Raw genomic sequence first — 27,758 nt, forward strand, 5'->3', positions numbered from 1 at the left:
TACTTAACTGAACTATCCATGATTTTATATTGGTTATAGAAGACGAGAAGGACATGTTTGACATTGATAAGGACTCTGGAGAAGTTACCCTTCGTAGAGATCTAGACGATGATGATACGAAATTCCATCTAATCATTGAAGGTGTCAAAGAATTAGCGAAAGAAAAAGTTGAGGTAACGAAACTGTATTTAGCTCTAACCGATCCAGATTTAAGACAGTGTATTTTTCGTATATCTAAATGTGAACAACTTTCTATTTTAAAGACATTTATGAATGGTGGTCTTAAAGATCACATTCACTGAATTGTAATTGATTTCCTTGTAAGTGTTTTACTGTTAAAGTGTTAAGTGATAAACCAAATCCAACATTAATTGGGTCAACAGCATCATTTAAGCATCCCATAAGATTTGAAATTTATCTAATGTGATTTATGTTGATTGTAACATTCAAGATAAGCATTGAGAAACATTAATTTTCTAGTTGAACACCTGTGTTCATCGAAGACTTAATGTTTGTTTGTTTTTGAATTTCGCGCAAAGCTACACGAGGGCTATCTACGCTAGCCGTCCCTAACTTAGCAGTGTAAGACTAGAGGGAAGGCAAATAGTCATCACCACCCATCGCCAACTCTTGGGCTACTCTTTTACCAACAAATAGTGGGATTGACCGTCACATTATAACGCCCCACGGCTGAAAGGGCGAACATGTTTTGTGCGTCGGGGATTCGAACCCGCGACCCTCGGGTTACGAGTCGAACGCCTTAACCCACCTGGCCATGCCGGGCCAGATTTAATGTTAAATCAAAGCGTGAATTTCTTACATTTCTATTTCGTGAAAACTCTACTTACGCCTAAATTCGTTTTAGCAAGTCGAGAATGAAATTCTTAATTGGCGAGTAAAATAATGTGATGACCAGACATCGAAGTTCATAATTAACGCATAAATACATCAGACGACTAGATATTGAAATATTTAACTGATAAGTAGACAAATATGGTGACTATAAAGTGACATCCGTTAAGGCTAGCTGTGTTTGTAAAGCTTACATTGTTAAGTAATATAGAACTAAAGTATTTTGATGCTTTTGAAACAAGCAGCTCTTAATAATGAGTGTTTTTTTGAAGTAAAGTTTTCAGAAAAATATACCGGTAAACAGTTGCTATTAAAATAGTGTATAAAATTAAAGTTAGAGGGAGTTTTTATCAGTTTATAACAAAACAGACATGACTAATGTGTGAGGAAGTTTTTGCGGAATTATTGAAAAAGTAACAACATTTTAACCATATGATCACCAAAAGGTGGCGCTTATTTAAAGCATATATATTTTTCTCAGTTCCCTAGTTTTAAACTGAAGAATAATATCTTGAATAATTTACTTTTCATACAGACGGAATGAAACTATAGTATAGTGCATTGCATTGTTTTACGTGGAAACCCATTTACGTGCACTGACATTCTATAATCTTTTATTTATCGGATGAACTGTTTTTCAGATTGTGTTTCTAGTCGGCAGATGTGGCGCTGACGTCAAATTCTTCTCTAAATGTGTCTACAAAGAGGCTATAAGTTCTGATGCGTCTTCTCCAAGAGTAATAGTTCAACTGAGGCACGACTCTGATATCATATCGCCAGTTAATACCAAGTACACCATTATATCGGGAAATGAAAATGGTACTATTGTTGTTCTATATTGTTTCATTTTCTTTTTATCTTCCACTTACCATGCTAGCGAGGGTTTACATGTCTACCAAAGAATACAGCTTCGGTCTATCTGTCAACATAAATTACAAAGCAAGGGTTTATCTGTCAACACATAGGATATAGCAAGGGTCTATCTGTCAACACAAAGTACATAGCAAGGGTCTATCTGTCAACACAAAGTTCAAAGCGAGGGTCTATCTGTCAAGGTAAAGTGCATAGCGAGGGTCTATCTGTCAATACAAAGAACATAGCAAGGGTCTATCTGTCAACGTAAAGTATTTAGCGAGGGTTTATTTGTCAATATAAAGTACATTTTTCACTAGTTGTTCAACTCTAATCAACACTTACAAAAGGATCTTATGAAAGATGTATGTCTCGTTTCCTTGATTTCCAGTAATTTACACTCTCATGTTATGTGGTAAAAGAAGAACAAGTATTGGAAATTGTTGATCATACTTGTTAATCACGTATCATAGTGTAATAAAATTGTTGATCATACTTGTTAATCACGTATCATAGTGTAATAAAATTGTTGATCATACTTGTTAATCACGTATCATAGTGTAATAAAATTGTTGATCATACTTGTTAATCACGTATCATAGTGTAATAAAATTGTTGATCATACTTGTTATCATAGTGTAATAAAATTGTTGATCACGTATCATCATAGTGTAATAAAATTGTTGATCATACTTGTTAATCACGTATCATAGTGTAATAAAATTGTTGATCATACTTGTTAATCACGTATCATATTGTAATAAAATTGTTGATCATACTTGTTAGCACGTATCATATTGTAATAAAATTGTTGATCATACTTGTTAGCACGTATCATAGTGTAATAAAATTGTTGATCATACTTGTTAATCACGTATTATAGTGTAATAAAATTTCAACATTTCAAAATTTGGGAATCGCATTTGACTTCCAGTTTACCTGTAAAGAAATAAAGGCCCATCTTTCGAAAGCGCTCGAGTTATAGGGTTTGTATTCATTTCTAGCAAGACGTGTTTTACTAACATCGTGTACTTGTCAATATTAGTAGTCTTAACAAGTTTGAGTTTTTAAGTTATATTTCTGCTACTGGTGCAGTTATTTGTAGCTCTATATTTTCGGCCCTACTGTTTTTCACTCAGTTTCAAAAGAAAGTGGTTGTCACTACACCGGAAGAAACAATACTGACTGATTTATTAATAAAACTGTAAAACCGGATCAGCAAGTGTAATATACCTGATTTATTAATATAGCATCCTTTCAGCAATAATTTAGTTATTTCTTGCACGATTGCGTTGTTTTCACAGGATATTTTGACATCAATGACCAGGGAGGATTAGTCCTGAACAATCCACTCAATTCTTCTCTTGAGGAAAAATTTGTTTTGGTGGTCACGGCTACGAAGATTGTGCCCAAAACACAAGGAGTTCAAGCTGTCGGTATGTCTTTATTGTTATTTCACAGTACATGCTTATTTTAATGACAGCTTAGGTCGTCGTGAAGTCTCTCTCGTTCTCGTGCGCGTAGTTAAGCAACAACGGAGTTAATAAATTTCAGTCGGTAAGATAACAGTTCCACATTCATTTCGAAATTCGTTAGAATTCACATTGAAATAAAAAGAACGTTACGAAAGCATTAATCTTGTTTGTTTGGTATTTCCAACTTAAATACACCATAACTATTTTAAATCATTTGTTTTGTGAAACAAACCACTTTACTAAAGGTTTTATACGCAGGAAATCGTAACGCACTTTTAACCTATGTTCCAGATTTTACCTTAATTATTTTTTGTGTCCCTCAGATATTCCAGAAGTTGGAAGTGACGAAGCAGTGGTTATTATTAGCCTGCTTAGTTCTCCAAGATTTCTCCACATGAAACCGCTTGTATTGGTATACGAACCGTGGAAACCTCTCAGTGACTATGTGTATCAACTACAGGTTTCGTACAAACTTGTGTATCACTTTATTAAAACGCTAGGATAAGGGAATATAGACTAAAAGTATCATTTTAAAATGTCAACATTTAAGATAATAGAGTACGTATTGAAATGTGAGTTCTGAAACCTGTGTACAATATATTTTTATGCTATGTTGTGTCTGTATAATATGATAGTTAAGGCCATTTGGTTAAACTGTCACCAAGGAGTATGTAAGAAGAACTAGACCAAAATGTTTCTAGCCTGAGAGCTGCACAGAGTGTTATAGTCTGATAGCTGCACGGAGTGTTATAGTCTGATAGCTGCACAGAGTGTAATAGTCTGCCAGCTGCACTATTTGTTATAGTCTTACAGCTGCATAAAGTATTATAATCTGACAGCTCACATATTGCTATAATCTGACAGCTCACATATTGTTATAATCTGACAGCTCACATATTGTTATAATCTGACAGCTCACATATTGTTATAATCTGACAGCTCACATATTGTTATAATCTGACAGCTCACATATTGTTATAATCTGACAGCTCACATATTGTTATAATCTGACAGCTTCACAGGTTGTTATAATCTGACAGCTCACATATTGTTATAATCTGACAGCTTCACAGGTTGTTATAATCTGACAGCTCACATATTGTTATAATCTGACAGCTCACATATTGTTATAATCTGACAGCTTCACGGGTTGTTATAATCTGACAGCTCACATATTGTTATAATCTGACAGCTTCACAGGTTGTTATAATCTGACAGCTCACATATTGTTATAATCTGACAGCTTCACAGGTTGTTATAATCTGACAGCTCACATATTGTTATAATCTGACAGCTCACATATTGTTATAATCTGACAGCTCACATATTGTTATAATCTGACAGCTTCACATATTGTTATAATCTGACAGCTCACATATTGCTATAATCTGACAGCTCACATATTGTTATAATCTGACAGCTTCACATGTTGTTATAATCTGACAGCTCACATATTGTTATAATCTGACAGCTCACATATTGTTATAATCTGACAGCTTCACAGGTTGTTATAATCTGACAGCTTCACATATTGTTATAATCTGACAGCTCACATATTGTTATAATCTGACAGCTTCACATATTGTTATAATCTGACAGCTCACATATTGTTATAATCTGACAGCTCACATATTGTTATAATCTGACAGCTCACATATTGTTATAATCTGACAGCTTCACAGGTTGTTACAGTCTAACAAATCATGCTTCTTTTCTTTGTGTACTTTCCTATTTCAAACAAAATAAATTTAATAAAAGAAAATCCTCCATATCAGTATGTGCGAGGGTAAATAATTCAGCATGTGCTTTGAAGACAATATTTTAAGTATAAATATAGCAGGACATCATGCCTAATAAACAAATCTTGTGAATTTTATGTCCCAAAAATGATGAACCCAACAAAACTCCACATTCACATGTAAAGCGAACATTTACATTTGTTTTAAATTCCTGAACCATCTTCTATTTCTTCAGTATACAGGAACATCTGAAGAAGAACAAGTAATATTTTCCATCGATAAAGATAAGACTGAAGCAAATTTCGATATCACACAGAATAGCGGACTGCTGTTTCCAATCACTGACGTCACCGCAGACGAATCATTCAAGACTGACTTCACTGTCAATATGAGAGACTCAAACGGATGGAAGGACTCGATAAAAATCTATGTAAACATGTTTCTTTGTTAAATTTATACTTAAGTAAATTACTGTTAATGTATTGTTTTAGGTATTTGTACGAAACAAAAAGTATTTTTGGGAAAAATATCGGATCTCAAACTTATAAAAAACTTTAATATTACACAAACCCACACAGGATCAAATATTTTATTTAGTAAATTGATAATAATGTATCAAAATAAATTTATTCAAAAATTAGGACACTTCTATCAGAACTTTTTCATTACCATGCTATGTGTTTATCGGAAAACAGTGGAACCCCTCTAAGGGGCCACCCCTCAGATTCGGTCACCCCTTGAAAGCGGTCATTCAATCACAGTCCGTTTTTTTGTTTACATAATCCCTAATTATATACAGTGGAACCCCTCTAATCAGGCCAGTTTGTCTCAGTCCCGAAGGTGGCTGCTTTAGAGGGGTTCCACTGTATTTTTTTGACATGCCCTAGGATTACTGTGTAATATCAATAGCACAGTTTATGATAAGCGTATATTCCATATGCCTGGGTGAGCAAAAGTTGAATATTTTAAACATCACGTGTCCTTGTATGACTTCAGTTATCCATATATGTGATGTTTAACGTTCAGTATATTTAAGTACGGACATCCAAGAATGAAGTTGTGTTCTTTGTTCTGTCGTTAGTACGTGAATGTGGAACTTACAAAAGCTGAATCTTTTGTAAATAGAATGATGTCCGTTGTTTGTGTCGCTGATTTTTAGGTTTTTATTAACTCTTAAACTGGTTACAGTTTTCAAAGTAAACAATCACAGAATGTGTCAGTTTGGACTTTCCTTAGGTTATGTTTTAATACCAGTTTGTTGTACCAGAGCCAATGGTATGAAGTGAACGTGAATCTTAATATGACAGAAGTAGCGTCTCTCATTTTGTCTGTGTACATGTAAAATGTATAAAATCACATTTTAAAGTAATGGCACTTAAATGTTGGTTAAAAGTACAGTGGAAGCCATAACGTTAACACGCTTCTTCAACCTAATTTTAATAATTTTCACACTATTTTCACACAAGACAATTCATTGTATGCATGAAAATACGCCAGGTATGTTAAGGCGTTCGACTCGTAATCTGAAGGTTGCGGGTTGGAATCCCCGTCGCACCAAATATGCTTATCCTTTCAGCCGTGAGGGCGTTATAAAGTTACGGTCAATCCCACTATTTGCTGCCTTCTCTCTAGTTTTACACTGCTAAATTAGATACGGCTAGCGCAGATAGTCCTCGTGTAGCTTTTCGCGACATTCAAAAACCAAAACAAATAAAGCATGAGTAATACACCAAGGCGTTATCGACAATTGGTTGTCTTTCTTATGGGATAACGTAATGAAATATATATTACTTAACTGTGATAAATTAATTTATTTCAAACTGTCGGGGCCCAGCATGGCTGGATGGTTAAGGCACACGACTCGTAATCCGAGGTTCTCGGGTTCGAATCACTGTCACACCAAACATGCTCGCCCTTTCAGCATTATAACGTTACTGTCAATCCCACTATTCGTTGGTAAAAGAGTAGCCCAAGAGTTGGTGGTGGGTGGTGATGACTAACTGCCCGTTCTTTAGTCTTACACTGCTAAACTAGGGACGGCTAGCACAGATAGCCTTTGTGTAACTTTGCGCGAAATTCAAAACAAACCAATCAAACTGTAAGAAAGTCAACTCAACAACTGGTTATCTTTCTTATGAGATAACATAATGAAATATATGTCACTTAACTGTGATAAATTAATTTATTTCAAACTGTCAGAAGGCCACCAATGCGTGCTTGATGAAACTACGTTGATGTGGTTAATGCGTAATAAAGCCACACTATAGTATTTGACTTCGAGCAAAACACTTTGTTAAGATATAATATTTTAAAGATGTGTTTTCTTAGCTTTTAACAACGTCGAAGCACTAAAATTTAACAATTGTGAATTATTTTGCCTTTAACTGTTAAGAACTCCAATACTTTATTTAAAAGACAAATAAAATTTGTTTTTCAGATATTCCGTTTGAAATCAAACCAAATGTTCGTCGTACATTCTACTCTCAAACTACACGAACTTCCAACGGAAACAGCTAACATAGAGAAGTACGTTATTATTTCTATTCGATTTTAATATTTTCTTGTTAGGGATTAAAATTCTTTCAAAGCTACAGCCTCAAACTTTCTTGTCTTATTTCATATCGTTTAAAAGGCCTTTGATGTTCAATAGCCAATCAGAACCGACCTTCGATGAATGGAAATGAAGCGAAAACCACGACAACTTGATGATTAAACTATGATTCGGTTTATCATTGCAGATGTATGTTTGAGAACATCTTAATCCATAATGGATAAACTGAAATAGATTATCATGTGTATCGCGGTTGAATTATTTCACTTGTTTAATGCATCAAGGTTGGTTGTTGGTTGTTTGGCATTTATTGACGTCAAACAATACAAAAGCTAAATTATTATAAAAGAAATAGAGTTAAATCAAACAGTGTACAAAATTCGAATAAAAGAGTTCATAGATTTAAAAAGGTCAATGTCTCGTAAAACGTTAAAAACACAAGAAAGTTGACAATCCCACCAATCTGCTTGTGTTTTTAACGTTCTGGGAGCCATTGAAAGTGTCAAAGCAATCAAGTTGTAATCGAAATAACTTTTAAGTATTTTATGTTGTATCTGTTGATTACAGGAAGCTGATGAATCAAACATCTAACGAATACAAAATATTGCATTTTGAAGGTTCCAAAAGAGACAACATGAGGTATGTATTTGAAACAGTAATAAAATCTCCGTTTGTTAACTATATACCAAACGCAAGCTTATATGTTATATTTATGATACGTTTTATATTTTGTAACTAGTCCTTACAAAAACAGAACTTTATCTTCTCCACATACACACACAGTGGCTAAGTGGTAACTGCGGAAGCACAGAGGACAGAACCAGATAGCCAATATAATTATATTGTAATAGATAGTTTTTTCTTCATTATATTTTGTATATTTTTGGATTATTTGTGAAATTTTGTCTCCAATAACCTCACACAATCTTGTTTTTTAATGTCTTGAAATCACTCCAGACTAATGTAGGTTTATTCTATTATTTTACACTTTTACACCACGTGTTAAAATTGGGAGTTATTTAATGTTTTGATTTTCAGAATACTGGGAATAATAATGTACGAGATTTTGTTTTCTGTGTAGTTCATCTGTCTATTTGGCGGGAGTGGAAAATTATAAGCGTGGAAAAGGTTATAAGCCAGTCGAATACGATGAACTCCAAAGGTAAATTATATATTTAGTTTTTTTTTATCAATCACCAAGTTCCAGTTTTTCGTAAACTAAGTAGTTGTAACTCAGCTATCATTGTAAACATTTCAACCGTTACCAAAGTCTCTTTTCACTTGAACGCCAGTTGAATGAACAGTTCTTGACTTCTTACAAAGTAACTAGCATGTGTAACTTGTTTTATTAACAACCCGTCGATTACTTGCATCTCCGAAATATGAAATCTGTCTTATACGTTTTATTTATAAATAAATGATTATTAATGCTCTTAAAGTAGGCATTCTTTAAATCATTATTATTAACATAAAATAGTAGCAATTTCTTTGAATCAAATAGTTTTTTAAGACTCATCTTATAAACAATTAATAGACTTACACTGTAAATATCTTAAGACTCATCTTATAAAGAACTAATTACTAGACTTACAGTGTAAATATTTTAAGACTTATAAACAACTATTTACTAGACTTACAGTGTAAGTATTTTAAGACTCAACTTATAAACTAATTACTAAACTTACAGTGTAAGTATTTTAAGACTCAACTTATAAACAAGTAATTACTAAACTTACAGTGTAAATATTTTAAGACTCATCTTATAAACAACTAATTACTAGACTTACAACATAAATATTTTAAGACTCATCTTATAAAGAACTAATTACTAGACTAACAGTGTAAGTATTTTAAGACTCATTTTATAAACAACTAATTACTAAACTTGCAGTGTACTTTACAGCAAGCTGTTTTCTTGAGGTAAGTTGATTACTTTATTTAAGTCTTACAAGCCACCGATTGTTATGTAGGACAAACCTTTGTGACGTGTTTGTTGTATTAACAATAAAAAAAAACATGCTTTTTTTGATGACGAGTATTAACAATAAAAAAACAAACCTGCTTGAAATAAAATGTATCTTAGAACAGCTGGTAAGGGTATTAACAATAAAAAAAAACATGCTTTAAAATGTTTCTTAGAACATGATTAACAATGAACATGTTTATGATGACGAAACTTTTGAAATAAAAATGTATCTTAGAACAGCTGGTAAGGGTATTAACAATAAAAAAACATGCTTTTTTGATGACGAGAAACCTGCTTGAAATAAAAATGTATCTTAGAACAGCTGGTAAGGGTATTAACAATAAAAAACATGCTTTTTTGATGACGAGAAACCTGCTTGAAATAAAAATGTATCTTAGAACAGCTGGTAAGGGTATTAACAATAAAAAACATGCTTTATGTTTCTTTGCATGATTAAATGATGTGTTTATTTTTATATCTCAGAAGGAGCAACTTCCACACGAATAGCTCATAAGAAGTGAGAGCTTTATTCAAAAGTAATTGTATTTATTTGTTTGAGAGATTCAAATTATTTTGTTTTGAATGCTCTAAAACATTGAGTATTTAAATAGCGTTTATCGTTTAGTATGTAACAATAACAAAACATATCACTGTCAGTAACCTCTTGTTATTTCATGTATCACTGAGAATAATGAAAATCTATAAATCAGATTAAAAGTAAAAAAAACTAAAAAAAAATTCTTTTTTGGTTAACCGTTATTGTCGTCGAATGTTTAAGATAGTGTCAATGTAGAACTTTCACGAAGTGTGTTTACCTAATTATTTCTCTTTTCCAGTTAGTTTTATATTTGTGCATTTTAATACTTTTACAAAGAACGGCGATATTTGCGAAATGTTATAATGTGAAAAACAAACAGTTTTATGAATTTATTGAGAATACAGCATATTTGAATGTTCGTTTGTAAGCACCGTAAGAGAGCGAGTAGCTGATTCATGTTTGTAAATTCTCACTGTTTTGTTCTTTAGGTGGAATGTAGAAGAACGAATAGCTTATTGATTTTTTGTAAAAATCCTCACTGTTATGTTCTTTAGGTGGAATGTAGAAGAACGAATAGCTTATTGATTTTTGTAAATCCTCATTTTTTTTTCTTCAGGTGGAATGTAGTAGAGCGAATAGCTTATTCATGTTTGTAAATCCTCACTGTTTTGTTCTTTAGGTGGAATGTAGAAGAACGAATAGCTTATTCATGTTTGTAAATCCTCACTGTTTTGTTCTTTAGGTGGAATGTAGAAGAACGAATAGCTTACTGATTTTTGTAAATCCTCACTGTTTTGTTCTTTAGGTGGAATGTAGAAGAACGAGTAGCTTATTGATTTTTGTAAATCCTCATTTTTTTTCTTCAGGTGGAATGTAGTAGAGCGAATAGCTTATTCATGTTTGTAAATCCTCACTGTTTTGTTCTTTAGGTGGAATGTAGAAGAACGAATAGCTTACTGATTTTTGTAAATCCTCACTGTTTTGTTCTTTAGGTGGAATGTAGAAGAACGAGTAGCTTATTGATTTTTGTAAATCCTCATTTTTTTTCTTCAGGTGGAATGTAGTAGAGCGAATAGCTTATTCATGTTTGTAAATCCTCACTGTTTTGTTCTTTAGGTGAAATGTAGAGGAACGAGTAGCATGTTTGTAAATCCTCACTGTTTTGTTCTTTAAGTAAAATGTAGAGGAACGAGTAGCATGTTTGTAAATCCTCACTGTTTTGTTCTTTAAGTAAAATGTAGAGGAACGAGTAGCATGTTTGTAAATCCTCACTGTTTTGTTCTTTAAGTAAAATGTAGAGGAACGAGTAGCATGTTTGTAAATCCTCACTGTTTTGTTCTTTAAGTAAAATGTAGAGGAACGAGTAGCATGTTTGTAAATCCTCACTGTTTTGTTCTTCTGACGGAATGTAGGAGAGCGAGTAACTTATTCACGTTTGTAAATCCTCACTGTTTTTTCTTTAGGTGGAATGCAGCTGAACGAGAAGCTTATTCGTGTTTATAAATCCTCACTTTTATTTGTTTTTCAGGTGGAACGTAGGAGAGCGAATAGCTTATTCTTGTTTGCAAAACCTCAATTTTATTTGTTCTTCAGTAGAATTTAGGAGAGAAAGTTGCTTATTCACGTGTAATCGTGATGACGAGAAAATCACTTGTAGAGTTATATGAAAAATGTCTGGTATGGGTAGGAATGTAGGAGCGAACAACGTTTCGGCCTTCGTTTTCGACATAGTTTTCTTATTGTTTTACATAAATATATTATTCACGTTTGTAAATCCTCATTGTTTTGTTCTTTAGGTGGAATGTAGAGCTAATAGGTTATTCATGTTTGTAAATCCTCACTTTTTTGCTCTTTAGGTGGAATGTAGTAGAGCGAATAAGTTATTCATGTTTGTAAATCCTCACTGTTTTGTTCTTTAGGTGGAATGTAGAAGAAAGAAAGCTTATTGATGTTTGTAAGTCCTCACTGTTTTGTTCATTAGGTGGAATGTAGAAGAACGAGTAGCTCATTGATTTTGTAAATCCTCACTGTTTTGTTCTTTAGGTGGAATGTAGTAGAAAGAAGAAGCTTATTCATGTTTGTAAATCCTCACTGTTTTGTTCTTTAGGTGGAATGTAGAAGAACGAAAGCTTACTCATGTTTGTAAGTCAGCACTGTTTTGTTCATTAGGTGGAATGTAGTAGAAAGAAAGCTTACTCATGTTTGTAAGTCAGCACTGTTTTGTTCATTAGGTGGAATATAGCAGAAAGAAAGCTTACTCATGTTTGTAAGTCAGCACTGTTTTGTTCATTAGGTGGAATGTAGCAGAAAGAGAAGCTTACTCATGTTTGTAAATCCTCACTGTTTTGTTCTTTAGGTGGAATGTAGAAGAACGAGTAGCTTATTGATGTTTGTAAATCCTCACTGTTTTGTTCTTCAGGTGGAAATGTAGAGCGAATAGAGTATTCATGTTTGTAAATCCTCACTGTTTTGTTCTTTAGGTGAAATGTAGAGGAACGAGTAGCATGTTTGTAAATCCTCACTGTTTTGTTCTTTAAGTAAAATGTAGAGGAACGAGTAGCATGTTTGTAAATCCTCACTGTTTTGTTCTTTAAGTAAAATGTAGAGGAACGAGTAGCATGTTTGTAAATCCTCACTGTTTTGTTCTTTAAGTAAAATGTAGAGGAACGAGTAGCATGTTTGTAAATCCTCACTGTTTTGTTCTTCTGACGGAATGTAGGAGACCGAGTAACTTATTCACGTTTGTAAATCCTCACTGTTTTTTTTCTTTAGGTGGAATGCAGCTGAACGAGAAGCTTATTCGTGTTTATAAATCCTCACTTTTATTTGTTTTTCAGGTGGAACGTAGGAGAGCGAATAGCTTATTCTTGTTTGCAAAACCTCAATTTTATTTGTTCTTCAAGTATAATTTAGGAGAGAAAGTTGCTTATTCACGTGTAATCCGTGATGACGAGAAAATCCACTTGTAGAGATAATATATATGGAAAAATGTCTGGTATGGGTAGATAAAACTATGTAGAGGAGCGAACAACGTTTCGGCCTTCGTTTTTCGCTCTTCTACATAGAGTTTTCTCTACCCTTACCAGCCGTTTTTACATAAATATATTATTCACGTTTGTAAATCCTCATTGTTTTGTTCTTTAGGTGGAATGTAGGAGAGCTAATAGGTTATTCATGTTTGTAAATCCTCACTTTTTGCTCTTTAGGTAGAATGTAGTAGAGCGAATAAGTTATTCACGTGTTTAAATTCTCACTGTTTTGTTCTTTAGGTGGAATGTAGCAGAAAGAGAAGCTTACTCATGTTTGTAAGTCAGCACTGTTTTGTTCATTAGGTGGAATGTAGCAGAAAGAGAAGCTTACTCATGTTTGTAAGTCAGCACTGTTTTGTTCATTAGGTGGAATGTAGCAGAAAGAGAAGCTTACTCATGTTTGTAAGTCAGCACTGTTTTGTTCATTAGGTGGAATGTAGCAGAAAGAGAAGCTTACTCATGTTTGTAAGTCAGCACTGTTTTGTTCATTAGGTGGAATGTAGCAGAAAGAGAAGCTTACTCATGTTTGTAAGTCAGCACTGTTTTGTTCATTAGGTGGAATGTAGCAGAAGAGAAGCTTACTCATGTTTGTAAGTCAGCACTGTTTTGTTCATTAGGTGGAATGTAGCAGAAAGAGAAGCTTACTCATGTTTGTAAGTCAGCACTGTTTTGTTCATTAGGTGGAATGTAGCAGAAAGAGAAGCTTACTCATGTTTGTAAGTCAGCACTGTTTTGTTCTTTAAGTGAATGTAGGAAAGCGAGTCGCTTATTCAGACTTGTATTTCCTCACTGTTTTGTTTTTTAGTTGTAAATCCTCACTGTTTCTTTCTTTAGGTGGAATGTAGGGGAGGTAATAGGTTATTATTGTTTGTAAATCCTCACTTTTTGTTCATTAGGTGGAATGTAGGAGAACGAGTAGCTTATTCACTTTTGTAAACCTTCTCTGTTTTGTTCTTTAGGGAAATGTAGGAGAACATGTAATTTATTCATGTTTGTAAATCCTTACATTTTTGTTCTTCAGGTGGAATGTAGGTGAGCTAAAGGACGTGTTTGGACCATTCATTTTAGAGCCTGTCGAAAGTAGTAATTCGATGACAGAAAATTACCAGTTGACAGAAAAAAAAGAGGTTTCATATACCATTGCAATTGTTGTGCTGGGCGGAGCTGTTGCTATTATGTTGACTTTACTTCTTCTCTTGTTTCTGAGACGTCGATTTTTGTAAGTTAAAAATATTGTGAATTATTGTAAAAAGTACATTAGCGAATAAAATGTTTATAAAGAAGTATTAATTAAGAAATTAATTATACCTCGAAATGTAGAAATAATCAGGATATGTAACTATCACATATATCATTCTCCAATAGTATATATTTCATATCATAAGTATTTGTAATCTCTTTACCTGATTTTGAGCACTTTAAATCCGGTTATTTATCTGTCCTTCTTTTTGTGTGTTGCTTCCTTCAGTAGGATGCTGTCCACTTTGAGATGGGATGGTTATATTGTGTTCTATATTGTTTGTGGTAGGAATGGTGTATTGTGTTCTATATTATATGTGGTACTGCTTTCACCCTGTTACTTGGAACAAAGATATCTCTTATCAAAGAAAATGTAGAATGTTTTCAACTGGACTCACGTACAGTGCTAAGCTTGAAAACTTATAAAGATGACCCATTTCGTATAATACGTTATAATGCGTTGCAGTTAAAGAACATCAGTAAAATATATTTAGTTCGAAAGAGTCAAGACTTTTTGTATCATTAACACTGCTAATAATGTACAGTTATTTCTTGTTTCTTTAACACTGCCAATAATTAAAGTACAGTTATTTCTTCTATCATTAATTTTGCCAATACTGTACAGTTATTTCTTCTTTCTTTAACACTGCTAATAATTAAAGTACAGTTATTTCTTCTTCTTTTCTAATTAAATCTAACACTGCTAATAATTAAAGTACAGTTATTTCTTCTTTCTTTAACACTGCTAATAATTAAAGTACAGTTATTTCTTCTTTCTTTAACACTGCTAATAATTAAAGTACAGTTATTTCTTCTTTCTTTAACACTGCTAATAATTAAAGTACAGTTATTTCTTCTTTCACTGCTAATAATTAGCACTGCCATTAATGTACAGTTATTTCTTGTATCATTAGCACTGCCATTAATGTACAGTTATTTCTTGTATCATTAGCACTGCTATTAATGTACAGTTATTTTTTCTATCATTAACTCTGCCAATCATGTACAGCTACTTCTTCTTTCATTAACACTGCCAATGATTAAAGTACAGTTATTTCTTCTATCATTAACACTTCCAATAATGTACAGTTATTTCTTTACCATTAACTTTGCCAATGATGTAATTATTTCTTCTTTCATTAACACTGCCAATAATTAAAGTACAGTTATCTTTTGTATCATTAATTTTGCCAGTAATGTACAGTTACTTCTTGTATCATTAACACTGCCAATAATTATACTACAGTTATTTCTTCTATTATTAATTTTGCAAATAATGTACGGTTACTTCTTGTATCATTAACACTGCCAATAATTATACTACAGTTATTTCTTCTATTATTAATTTTGCAAATAATGTACGGTTACTTCTTGTATCATTAACACTGCCAATTATGTAAGTTATTTTTCTATCATTAACACTGCCAATAATTAAAGTACAGTTATTGCTTGTATCATTATCACTGTCATTAATGTACAGTTATTTTTTGTATCATTAACATTGCCAATAATATAATTGTATCATTATATTTTCATATATGCTCTATTTTATTAGAAAGAATCATTCAAGAAAAGAAGAGGATACGGAGCAATTAACGAAACGGTGCGTGTGAAATGTAATAATGTGAAATACTGTGTTTAAATACTGTATTATAATACATAGAATTAAATGTGGGAATCACTGGACTTCCTTATTGTAAAAGGAATCCAGTTGTTATGAAGTTATGGAGTTTTGTAAGCTCATGAATTTTATAACAATAATCTCGATATACACTGCTGGCCAAAATCTTAAGGCCAATGAACATAAAGAAAAAATATGCATTTTGCGTTGTTAGACTCAACCACTTATTTGAGTATTTAATAGGGAAAATGTGAACAGTATGAAATTAGCCTAAATACTAGCTGGTCAAAAGTTTAAGACCAAATGGAAACTGAAACAAAGCGTTAATCGGTAAACACGTAACGAAATTTAGTCTTTTGTGTTCAAGCATTAGCGTTGTCAACATCTCCCACTGACATCTCTTGAGTTACATTGGGTAAAAACAAGGCAAAAGCTAAAAAGTTGACAGAGTTTGAACGTGGCAGAATTGTCGAGCCGCAAAAGCAAGATCTCTTTCAATGTGCCATCACTGGTGAGATTGGGCGTAGTAAAACTGCTGTTGCAAATTTCTTAAGAGACCCTGAGGAATACGGAACGAGAATTTCAAGTGGTCGGCCCAAAACAATTTCGCCGGTGTTGAGCAGGAGGATTCGAAGGGTTGTCCGGCAAGACACCAGCTGATCGTCGAACCAGATTAAGGCCCTTACGGACGTAGAATGCAGCTCAAGAACAAAAAGACGGCATCTACGAGAGAAAGGCTTTAAAAACCGTAAACGTCTTCAAAGGCCACGCCACCTTCAACACCACGAAACAGCTCGGTTAAACTTTGCTAAGAAGCACCAAACGTGGGACGTAGAAAAGTGGACGAAGGTTTTGTTCTATGACGAGAAAAAATTTAACCTGGATGGTCGGAATAGCTTCTAACGTTACTCACATGATAAGGATATTCCACCGGACACATATTCTACACGACACAGTGGAGAAGGTTCCATCATGAACTGGGGTGCTTTCTCCTTCCATGGAACAGTGGAGGTTCAGGTTATACAGGGGGTCAAACAACATCTTGCTACATTGGCATGTTGGAGAGAGCATCCTTATTGACTGAAGGCCCTCGATTGTGTAGAAATGACTGGATCTTTCAGCAGGACAACACTGCAATCCATAATGCCCGCAGGACAAAGGACTTTTTCATGGCGAATAACGCGATTCTTTTGGACCATCCAGCGTGTTCGCCCGAACTGAATCCCATTGAAAATGTTTGGGGGTGGATGGCAAGGGAAGTCCATAGAGATTGACGTCAATTCCAAACAGTGCATGGTCTTTGTGAAGCCATCTTCACCACTTGAAATAACATTCCAGCCAGCCTTCTGCAAACGCTTATATCGACTATGCCAAAGCGAATGTTTGCAGTTATTCGCAGTGACGGCCGTGCAACTCTCTACTGAGACCTCTTGTTGGGCATTTCCTACCCTGTTTAGGACTTCTTTTTGGTATGGTCTTAAACTTTTGACCAGCTAGCATTTAAGCTAATTCCATAGTGTTAACATTTTCCCGATATTTTAAATGTTAAAAAAGTTTTTTTTTTAATTTTGCAAAAAGCGACTGCAGGGCTGTCTGTGCTAGCCGTCCCTAATTTAGCAGTGTAAGACTAGAGAGAAGGCAGCTAGTCATCACCACCCACCGCCAACTCTTGGGCTACTCTTTTATCAACGAATAGTGGAATTGACCGTCACATTATAACGTCCTCACCGCTGAAAGGACGAGCATGTTTGGTGCGACCGGGATTCGAACCCGCGACCCTCAGATTACGAGTCGAATGCCTTAATCCACCTGGCCATGCCAGGCCAAAAAAGTTTTTTATTTTTATTTTACATTTTCTTATTTTCATTTATCGAATAAGCGGTTGAGTGTAACAACGCAAAATGCATATTTTTTCTTTATGTTCGTTGGCCTTGAGATTTTGGCCAGTAGTGTATGTCACATAAGTTCTTACTTAGAACTTAGAGTTTCTAAGTACGAGAAAGTTAAACATTTTGGTCCGTGGTTGAAACAATTGTTGTTTTGTTAATTTGTTTTAATTTGTGAACACAAACACCTGCTGATCAATATATAATTTTCTCGTAATCTTCAGTAACTAGAGATTCAGAAATTCCATAATGGATTTATAACTGAACATTGTAACTGAAAAACACTGATAAATATTTTATTCGGAATTGATAACCCTAAGCGTGTTAAGGCGTTTGACTCATAATCTGAGGGTCCAGGTTTCGAATCCCGGTCGCACCAAACATGCTCACCCTTTCAGTCGTGGGGGCGTTATAAGTGACAGTCAATCCCACTATTCGTTGGTTAAAAAGTAGCCCAAGAGTTGGCGGTGGGTGGTGATGAGTAGCTGCCTTCCCTCTAGTCTTACACTGCTAAATTAGGGACGGCTAGCGCAGATAGCTCTCGAGTAGCTTTGTGCAAAATTCAAAAACAAACAGTTTCACTTCGGATGGCAGGTTGACAATAGCATACCACTTTTATTATTATTAAACCGTACTTAAGTGCGAAACCTTTGATATGAAGTTTTGAAATATTAACAAAGCATTATAATTAAATTTGAAATGAATACAGAAATTTAATAATACACAGTCCATACGTTATTATGATCATTGATATGTTAACAATATGTTTACCATTGGATTTGTTTAACAGCGACTCACGCTCGGAATTGGATGGTAGTGCAAAACCCAGTTGGATGATTCCACTTCCACCATCTATACAAGAAAGGTATTATTTTTTAAAACAAACTCATAATGAGAATATTTCTTATATTCTTCTTCCATGAAAGGACTGAATCAGATATCGTCTATTTATAGTTTTAGTGTATATGTCTAAAATAATATTTTTTCTTCTCTGAGACAATTTTATTTGACTTCAGATATAAAACAAGCTAAAACTCGAGTTCGAGTGACAATTTACTTATTTGACTGATATCTCGGTATACATCTCTAACAGACAGGAATCAGGTATTCATAAAACGTGTGTCCCAGAAATTTTATGAAAAATGTTTAAATGAACACGATCAGCACGTGCGAGAAATCAAACTGAATCAAATAATTATTCACAATAAAGTGGCGTAGTGAAACTCTTCAACCCAACTGACAAACTCCTGATTGAAATTGTAGCTTGAACTTGACATTGAGGCAGGAGCAGGAGTAAGAAAGAATACTGTCTTCAAGTTGACCAGAATTCTAAACAGTATCCCACGATCCTTAGAATGCCATAATTCAATGGTTATTTCAAATAACGTACAAAAGTGAGAACATCCCACCTCATACTGACTTTTACGGGTGTCTGTAATGCTACTTGAAATAAGGTCATACTGCCTCAAGGAATAGACATAGATAGAGAGTCCATATTTTGCAAGTTTCCTTCAGACAGCCAATGTAACCTTATCCAAGCAAGATTATTAGTGTACGTGTATGGCCTTGTTACTTCCGGTTTACGGAAGACACCAACTTCACGCTAAACAACTTCATGACAATGTAAAAAAATAGCCTGAATATATCCTACATTAACTATAGAAAACAAGATATGTTGATATTAATATATTATATCTTCCTTTCCCTATCTTAGGGCTTTCCAGATTCGAAATTCTAATTTAAGCACTAAAAGCCAAACCAAAAAGTTAACTAACAGCTCTTAAATTACAGTAATGTCTCTTTTTATATTTGACACACGATTCTATGTCGCCTACGCTTAGACAGTGAAGGAGTACATCAGGATCTAAAAGCGAGCTGGATTAAAATACAACTGAAAAATTTAAAACTAAAATAAACTTAGAATAAAAGGAAATAATAATATTAAATCAAAATGATTAAATGTGTTATTATAATACAAAACCCAAACAGAAAATTAATATAAAAATCCATATAGAATTAAAAATGCGAGATGAAAATCCTCACTTAAGATATGAAAACGAAATTTAAAAATAAGCTAAACGTAGTGGTACTTGTAACTGCACAACACTAACTTAAAAAAAAACAATGTAAGCTACTTTTCACACTGTCAAATAAACTTGAAACTTAGTCTCAAGTGTAAGGAAGCTCCTTGCTCATTAGATGCTGACCAAATACTCATGAGGTCAGCATCTAAGACTACTGAGCTCCAGAAATGGTAATTAATTATTGTTGCATTCTCTTCATCTATGGCCTTCTGCCATCTTAATATCACCTGTAAGAGTTTTGTAGTTTTACTAGTACCCAGGTCTACTGGGTGAACTATGAACAGGAAGAACTGGTTCTTCATATCTTTGTATCCTAGGGGTTAATTCAACTCAAAAAACACAGAAAGTTCAACTTATTTCCTGAAATACGTTAAACGTAATTCAAATAATTCCCTGATTTCACAAACAAGGCTACAATTATTTTTGTTTAGCCAACACGAAATAGCTGTGACAGAATTGTAAGTACATATCTGTCATAAACGACTAGTTAATACTCTTCACGATCACATGGTGTCGTCATATATTTAGCACACGTGTATATACACAATAGACAGCAATAAAATTGTTTTTTAAATTTATAACAGAGCATTAAGTCTGACTTGTTGTGTTCATTTATTTTGTACCTCTATATAAAGTTAATATAAACCCACTACACTAGATAAACGTGAAAAGCCAATAAAATTTTACAAATCACGCCATATTCATACAGCTCATGTTAGTTCTTTACAAAGGCTGCTACAGACCCTGACAGACTATTAAGGCGCAATCCTGTAGTCTGTTCTTCCAGGATCCCGCGTGGCCAGGTGGTTAGGGCGCTCGACTCACAATGTTAGGGTTGCGGGTTCGAATCATTACTCGCCATACATGCTCTCCCTGTCAGCCGTGCAGACATTAGAGAGAGATGGTCAATGCCACTGTTAATTTGTAAAAGAGTAGCCCAGTCTTCCAGTACTAAATTAGGGACGGCTAGCGCAGATAGCCTTCGTGCAACTTTGCGCGAAATTTGAATCAAACCAGAACCAAACTGCTCCCCCTGATAACATTTCCTCATCTGACTTTCCAGGAATAGCCAGGTATTTGATACTGGTCTCTTATCATCACCAGTGATTTTAGAGATTCATCAGTAATGTAAGCTCTAAGCCTATAGACAACTTTAGTTGTTATATATATAAGTAATGCTATTTATATCTCTCTCATTTACTTTCTTAAGCTGTAGTCAGACGAAATTTTGATATGCCTAACTAGACACCGATTTTTTCTGTTGTGCTAGGTGGTATATCCAAGTTTAAGCTGTTGTTTTGCTAATTTTCGGCATCAACATCGCTTTGCCACATAGCTGCTTTACCCATTACTGGTGTGCTAATTAGCATGCTTCAAATAATGCAGAAAGCAGCCATTCGACACATTCCTGTATACATTGCAACACCTATGCACTGGTCATGCCAATTTTTACTGTACTATTTATCCAACCATCAAAATATTTGAAAAACATATACTCGCTTGTTGCTCAGTTGCATGGTTACCCATCGTGACGTGTGGTAGGTGCTTGAAGTTAATACACTTAGCAAGCATATTTTTAACATCCTGTACAGTTTAAACACGAGACTGAAAGTATATGATGGATCCTGCATTTCCATTACACCTAACATGGGCTACTAGTCTGCAAACAGCTGTCTATTGGAGAATGAGCTAACTCCAACATGTTAATCTCTCCAAGTGTTCCAAAAATGAAAATCATTGTTCAACTAACACACTTGTAATGGACTATGCTAACAACTAACGGTTTGGTATTAGCTCACTTAGCTAAATAATTAATAATGCCCAGCACGTAATGATTGGCTTTCTTAGTATTTAGTGGAGGACTTGGACAGTATTGTACTCTTGAGTGTTTTTATCCAATATGCAGTCATACTTTCTGGATTTTTGAAGCACATTAGCCATTCTGAGTATTGTTTTATTAAGAACAGGTTAAGCTTACTGGTGACCTAGGAGCTTATGTAATTTATGGGCCTATGAATAGTATTATTTTGTCTTTGTTCGTAGTTGATCGTGACTCCAATGGAGCAACTATCTTGAATGAACTGGATAACAGTGTGTTGATAATATGATGCAAGCCCAAATTAGATTTATTAGTCTCATCTTGGGACCAGACCTTTGCTACTGTGATCTTTAGAGAATGAATGGGCACTTCATTACTACCTCCGATATTACGACTTTTGTGATAACGTGTGATTGTCGTCCAATACGACTGCCTTCTGATCTCATGAATACATCAACAAAGTCCCTGAGCAGGTTACTTAATCGATGTCTTTGTGTTCAACTCTAATAAGGGCCTGGCATGGTCAGGTGGGTTAAGGCGTGCGACTCGCAATCTGAAGGTCGCGGGTTCGAATCCTCATCGCACCAAACATGCTCGTCCTTTCAGTTGTGGGGGCGTTATAATGTTACGATCAATACCACTATTCGTTGGTAAAAGAGTAGTCCAAGAGTCAGCGGTGGGTGGTGATGACTAGCTGCCTTCCATTTAGTCTTACACTGCTAAATTAGGAACAGCTAGCGCAGATAGCCCTCGTGTAGCTTTACGCAAAATTACAATCAAACAACTCTAGTAAAGAGTAGAATTTACAACTTTGGAAGTCAAGAAGTTCTTTCTTTGTTGTGGTAAAGTGGATGTAACATAAGTTAATCAGTTTCTTTGGAGCTGAATGCTTGTAGTTAGATACTAGTGAAGTGCTGGAACATTATCCATACATAGGCATATCTGTGTTTGAGTTGGTTTAACCTGGTTTAAACTGTGTTATTACTGAAGCAAAGAACGAGAATGCATTTAGACTACGTACATTGTACAGCAGGTAACATTGTCAGTAATATAGATTATGCACACTGTACAGCAGATAACACTATCTGTAATATAGACTACGTACATTGTACAGCAGGTAACACTATCTGTAATACAGACTACGTACATTGTACAGCAGGTAACACTATCTGTAATGCAGACTACGTACATTGTACAGCAGGTAACACTATCTGTAATACAGACTACGTACATTGTACAGCAGGTAACACTATCTGTAATATAGACTACGTACATTGTACAGCAGGTAACACTATCTGTAATACAGTCTACGTACATTGTACAGCAGGTAACACTATCTGTAATACAGTCTACGTACATTGTACAGCAGGTAACACTATCTGTAATACAGACTACGTACATTGTACAGCAGGTAACACTATCTGTAATACAGTCTACGTACATTGTACAGCAGGTAACACTATCTATAATGCAGACTACGTACATTGTACAACAGGTAACACTATCTGTAATGCAGACTACGTACATTGTACAGCAGGTAACGCTATCTGTAATACAGACTACGTACATTGTACAGCAGGTAACACTATCTGTAATACAGTCTACGTACATTGTACAGCAGGTAACACTATCTGTAATACAGACTACGTACATTGTACAGCAGGTAACACTATCTGTAATACAGACTACGTACATTGTACAGCAGGTAACACTATCTGTAATACAGTCTACGTACATTGTACAGCAGGTAACACTATCTGTAATGCAGACTACGTACATTGTACAGCAGGTAACACTATCTGTAATACAGACTACGTACATTGTACAGCAGGTAACACTATCTGTAATACAGTCTACGTACATTGTACAGCAGGTAACACTATCTGTAATGCAGACTACGTACATTGTACAGCAGGTAACACTATCTGTAACACAGACTACGTACATTGTACAGCAGGTAACACTGTCTGTAATACAGACTACGTACATTGTACAGCAGGTAACACTATCTGTAATACAGACTACGTACATTGTACAGCAGGTAACACTGTCTGTAATATTTGATGGCATCACTACCTCTTTATTAACATGCATGCAGTCTACCCTTTTGAACCCATTCTGGTCGGAACTGTATGGTGTACCAAGAATGTGCTTAGCTACTTGCAGAAACACAACGAAATTACATCTAATTATATATTCTATATTACTTATAAATATGAAAAATATGATAATACGAATTAATTCATAGCTGCTTCCTAATATATGAGTAATAGTCATAGTATATTTCTCTTATCTGAATCCAATTTAATAATCTCACTTTAAACTGTCTAAACCTGAGGGCAGTAAAACTTTATCACTCAATTAAAAACAGAAATAAGTAAATACCACATCTGATAATATGAAAACGGTATAATTGCGCATATGATTAAATGAAAATCAAATTTGTCAAGATTCTTATGTTATTTTTATGTATTTTGTGAAAGTACATTGAAATCTAGAAATAAAATATGTTAAAAACACCCTTTTATTAACTGGATCATCACATCTTGGCAAACTCAAAATTCGTATTTTTGAGAATATAACGTGTAAACATTGTAATGTCTTTATGGAGTACTGATGCTTTTGTTTGTGTAAGTATACCTGTTACCAAAATATTGAGAAAATGATTTTGTTACCGATCCTTCGTTGTATTAAGGCGTAGGCCCATGTTTCATTTTAATGTCTGCCTGTCTGTGTTATTAAGACTTGTCACCAATCGCTGTCCTGTCTCCTGTATTCCTCCGACAGCACTCCAAACTGTCCTATAGTATCTCAGATTGACACTAGAGTGCTCAAGGTAAACTGTGATCTTTATCTAGTCCTAGACGTAACGTGTGATGTAATAGCGTATTATTATTCTAAATGAAATACGCTTCTTTGTATGATTCCATGTTTCTATAACTATTACGAACGGACCAAATCAAAATTACTTAAAACAAGTCTAGACCACTTTTTACAGTCATATTCAAAATATTTTTCAAATTGTCTGAATAGTCACGCTTGTCTGGCCAAATCAAACATTATGTAACAGAGGTGACCGTTTCAGTGTATGTGTTTTTATCAATATTCTCCCCGACGTACACTGGCCAGGCATGGCCAGGTGGGTTAAGACGTTCGACTTGTACTCTGAGGGTCGCGGGTTGAACTCCCGCTCGCACAAAACGTGTTCGCCCTTTCAGGCGTGGGGGTGTTATAACGTGACGGTCAATCTCACTATTCGTTGGTAAAAGAGTAGCCCAAGAGTTGGCGGTAGGTGGTGATGACTAACTGCCTTCCCTCTAATCTTACACTGCAAACTAGGGATGGCTAGCGCAGATAGCCCTCGAGTAGGTTTGCGCGAAATTCAAAAAACAAACAAACATACCCGGTCTACAACTCTCGGAGCATAGTAGTTGACATTCACGTATCTTGAAATCCTGTAAAATAGAGATCTTTTTGCGCAGTTAATACGCTTGCCTGTAATATTAAACTATCATTTAACTCATTAGTAAATGATTTGTTTTCATAACGCATTTCTTAATTCTCATGCAACGAATTACTAATATGATGTTGACATATCAATATTTTACTTAAACACGTATCTTGTTCCTCAGCAGATTACCAATAAACATTTAGATTCGTACTGAAATGTTTAGGACACTCATATCCTAGAATCCTGCATCTTTAAAAATCTGTTGTTGTTTTTTTTATCATAACACATTGATTTCAATAACTGTTCCAATCAGCTTTTGACGTCCATAATCCTGTGTAACAGTACCTTGGAATTCATTTCAGACAGACCTTTCACTAAATGAGGTTTTTTCTCACAACAGTCTTCCAATAGGACAATGATAAGTTTACGGATTTACAATGCTAAATTTCGGAGTTCGATTCCCATTAGTTAACAGAGCAGAGAGCCTAATATGGCTTTGTTCTCAAACAACAGCAGTTGTTTGTATATGATTCTAATTTATTTTGTCATGAATGGCACAGAAAATTAATATCTAAACATTATTGTTAAATCTTAACATATATATATTAATTCAAACCTAATTTCATTTTTCATTTTTCTTTATTTCAAAGTGTTACAGACGGCGATACTGAATATCTGTTCAAAAGAGTAATGGAAGAAGACAACGAAAACATAACAAAAAACTTCTTCAAGAATATTGTTCAAGAAATTAACGAAAGAAAAGCCGCTAGGATGTCATCAGCTACCGACTTGCCAGTGTCCAGTCCAACAAATGTTGAGGATAAATCGATTGAACTAATAGAAGACACGAACTGCGGTAACGTCAGCAGTGGTCATCCGATTGTAGAGAGTGATGTGTCCAGCAAAACAAATGATCTGGAGAACACGTTACCACAGCCAGATTATCCAGATATTGATAGTACCGATGTTACAGACAGTGCCAACAATGATGGCAGTCAAAACGTTGCGGCTGACACAGAGTCGGTTAATGATACGGATGACAACAAATATGATCAAAACAATCAGAACAGAAAGAAATCGGTAGTTACGTTTAATGAGGAATTAGAAGTAATCACTTACGATAATAAGCAATGAAGATGGTTCCAGTGGAAAACTATAGAAACCTATCCTAATTTTCAGGTATAAATTATGATCATCAAATGAAATAATTGTTGCTTAATAAAATTATGATTTTAAAAAATATATTAGACCATTCCATTATGTTTGATATAAACTAAAGCAATGTTTCAAGAAAGATTTTTAGGCTTAATCATGGTGTACATTTAACAAAAGTATGGTAGCGATTGTTGAAATGTTGCTTTGTTTAATTCCAATAATAATTTCTTCTGCAACAATTTCCATAACAATATCATAATTACATCCTATATTAAATTTATAACAATACAGTGATGTGATATGTCGTCCTTTTGTGTTACTTGCAAGATATGTTACTACAATGTGTTTCAGAAAGGTATTATTACACATATTCATGAATATTTGCTCTTTAAGTATTGCATAATTTAGATTTTGAAAATAAGTACTATATAAAACTGATTTATCTGTCTTGTATATATATTAAAGGTAATGATTTTTAATTATTTTCACTGTTTCAGTATTTCTTTACATAATCTTCAAAATGTAGAAGCAATACTTTAATTAATGAGTAACGTATAGAAGTTTTTTTTTGCTAATTGAGTTGTTATTGTATTCGTAATTTAATCTTACTTATCCTTTTATTGACATCTATGTATAACTTGTAATTAAATATGACCTGAAATTAAAATAAATTATTGACTCTACATACCTTTTGTTCTTTAATAGTATAAATTGTTTAAATTAATATTGACAATGAGGCTGTTCTATTATTCATAAAACTCGTTTTATTCTGTTTGATTTATAGCATGTGAAATTTTTATGTTATTTTTCTATTATCATGAACGCAATTAAAATCACGTAATGATCAAATTTTAACGTTTTAGGCCTAGTGAAACAATTTGTTAGGCATTCTGAAATTTAATTTTACATTAAAAATAAAATGACAGTATCTTTCATACCACTCTGATATTATGTAAATAATGTTACTTTAAAATTGTCATTTTCCTTTCACTAAACTTGATTTCAATGCTTGTAATGAAGAAAACAGCAAATAATAGCAAAGCAAATATGTATATACATGTATGTAAGAAACGTGTTTGATAAGCAAACGATACAGTAAGGCTTACCGCACCAAAGTCCAGATAGCCTAATATACAGCTTTGTGCAAATGAAATTAATACAATATTACATTCATAAGAGTAATAAAGGCATGAGTAATCACTAGTGTATTTTTATTCTTATTTCAATAAGAACCATAGTGTTTTGTGTAATAGTAAGTCTCAATAAATTACGATCTCCTCTATCACAATCAGATTTTTCTTCATGACTACAACTCTCTCAGGAAGTTTATCTTTACAGCCACATCTGATCCCACGGTTTGTGGTTTTTTTCCAAAAGAACTATTATTTGATAAAAGTTGTATCAGGAAAAATATTTGAAATATGAATCAGAAAAAATGAGAAATAATGTGATATTTGATATAAGGTAACAAAAAACTATTAACGTTTTTTTGTAAAAAAAA

General features: G+C 34.1%; 1 protein-coding gene across 1 annotated transcript in view; it reads left to right on the plus strand.

The window, feature by feature from the left end:
- LOC143251809 (uncharacterized) overlaps positions 1 to 27,539 on the plus strand; it is a 30,808-nt gene extending 3,269 nt beyond the window's left edge. Inside the window, exons 5-16 of the mRNA XM_076503052.1 lie at positions 40 to 173; positions 1,494 to 1,671; positions 3,009 to 3,140; positions 3,503 to 3,639; positions 5,154 to 5,348; positions 7,356 to 7,444; positions 8,037 to 8,108; positions 8,551 to 8,631; positions 14,024 to 14,221; positions 15,797 to 15,844; positions 18,539 to 18,613; positions 25,753 to 27,539. Coding sequence (XP_076359167.1) covers positions 40 to 173; positions 1,494 to 1,671; positions 3,009 to 3,140; positions 3,503 to 3,639; positions 5,154 to 5,348; positions 7,356 to 7,444; positions 8,037 to 8,108; positions 8,551 to 8,631; positions 14,024 to 14,221; positions 15,797 to 15,844; positions 18,539 to 18,613; positions 25,753 to 26,236 — 1,823 coding nt within the window. The 3' untranslated portion in view covers positions 26,237 to 27,539. The remainder of the gene's footprint in view (positions 1 to 39; positions 174 to 1,493; positions 1,672 to 3,008; positions 3,141 to 3,502; positions 3,640 to 5,153; positions 5,349 to 7,355; positions 7,445 to 8,036; positions 8,109 to 8,550; positions 8,632 to 14,023; positions 14,222 to 15,796; positions 15,845 to 18,538; positions 18,614 to 25,752) is intronic.
- Positions 27,540 to 27,758: the final 219 nt, after the last annotated feature.

This window comes from Tachypleus tridentatus, chromosome 6 (assembly GCF_004210375.1).
Source record: "Tachypleus tridentatus isolate NWPU-2018 chromosome 6, ASM421037v1, whole genome shotgun sequence".
NCBI lineage: Eukaryota > Metazoa > Arthropoda > Merostomata > Xiphosura > Limulidae > Tachypleus > Tachypleus tridentatus.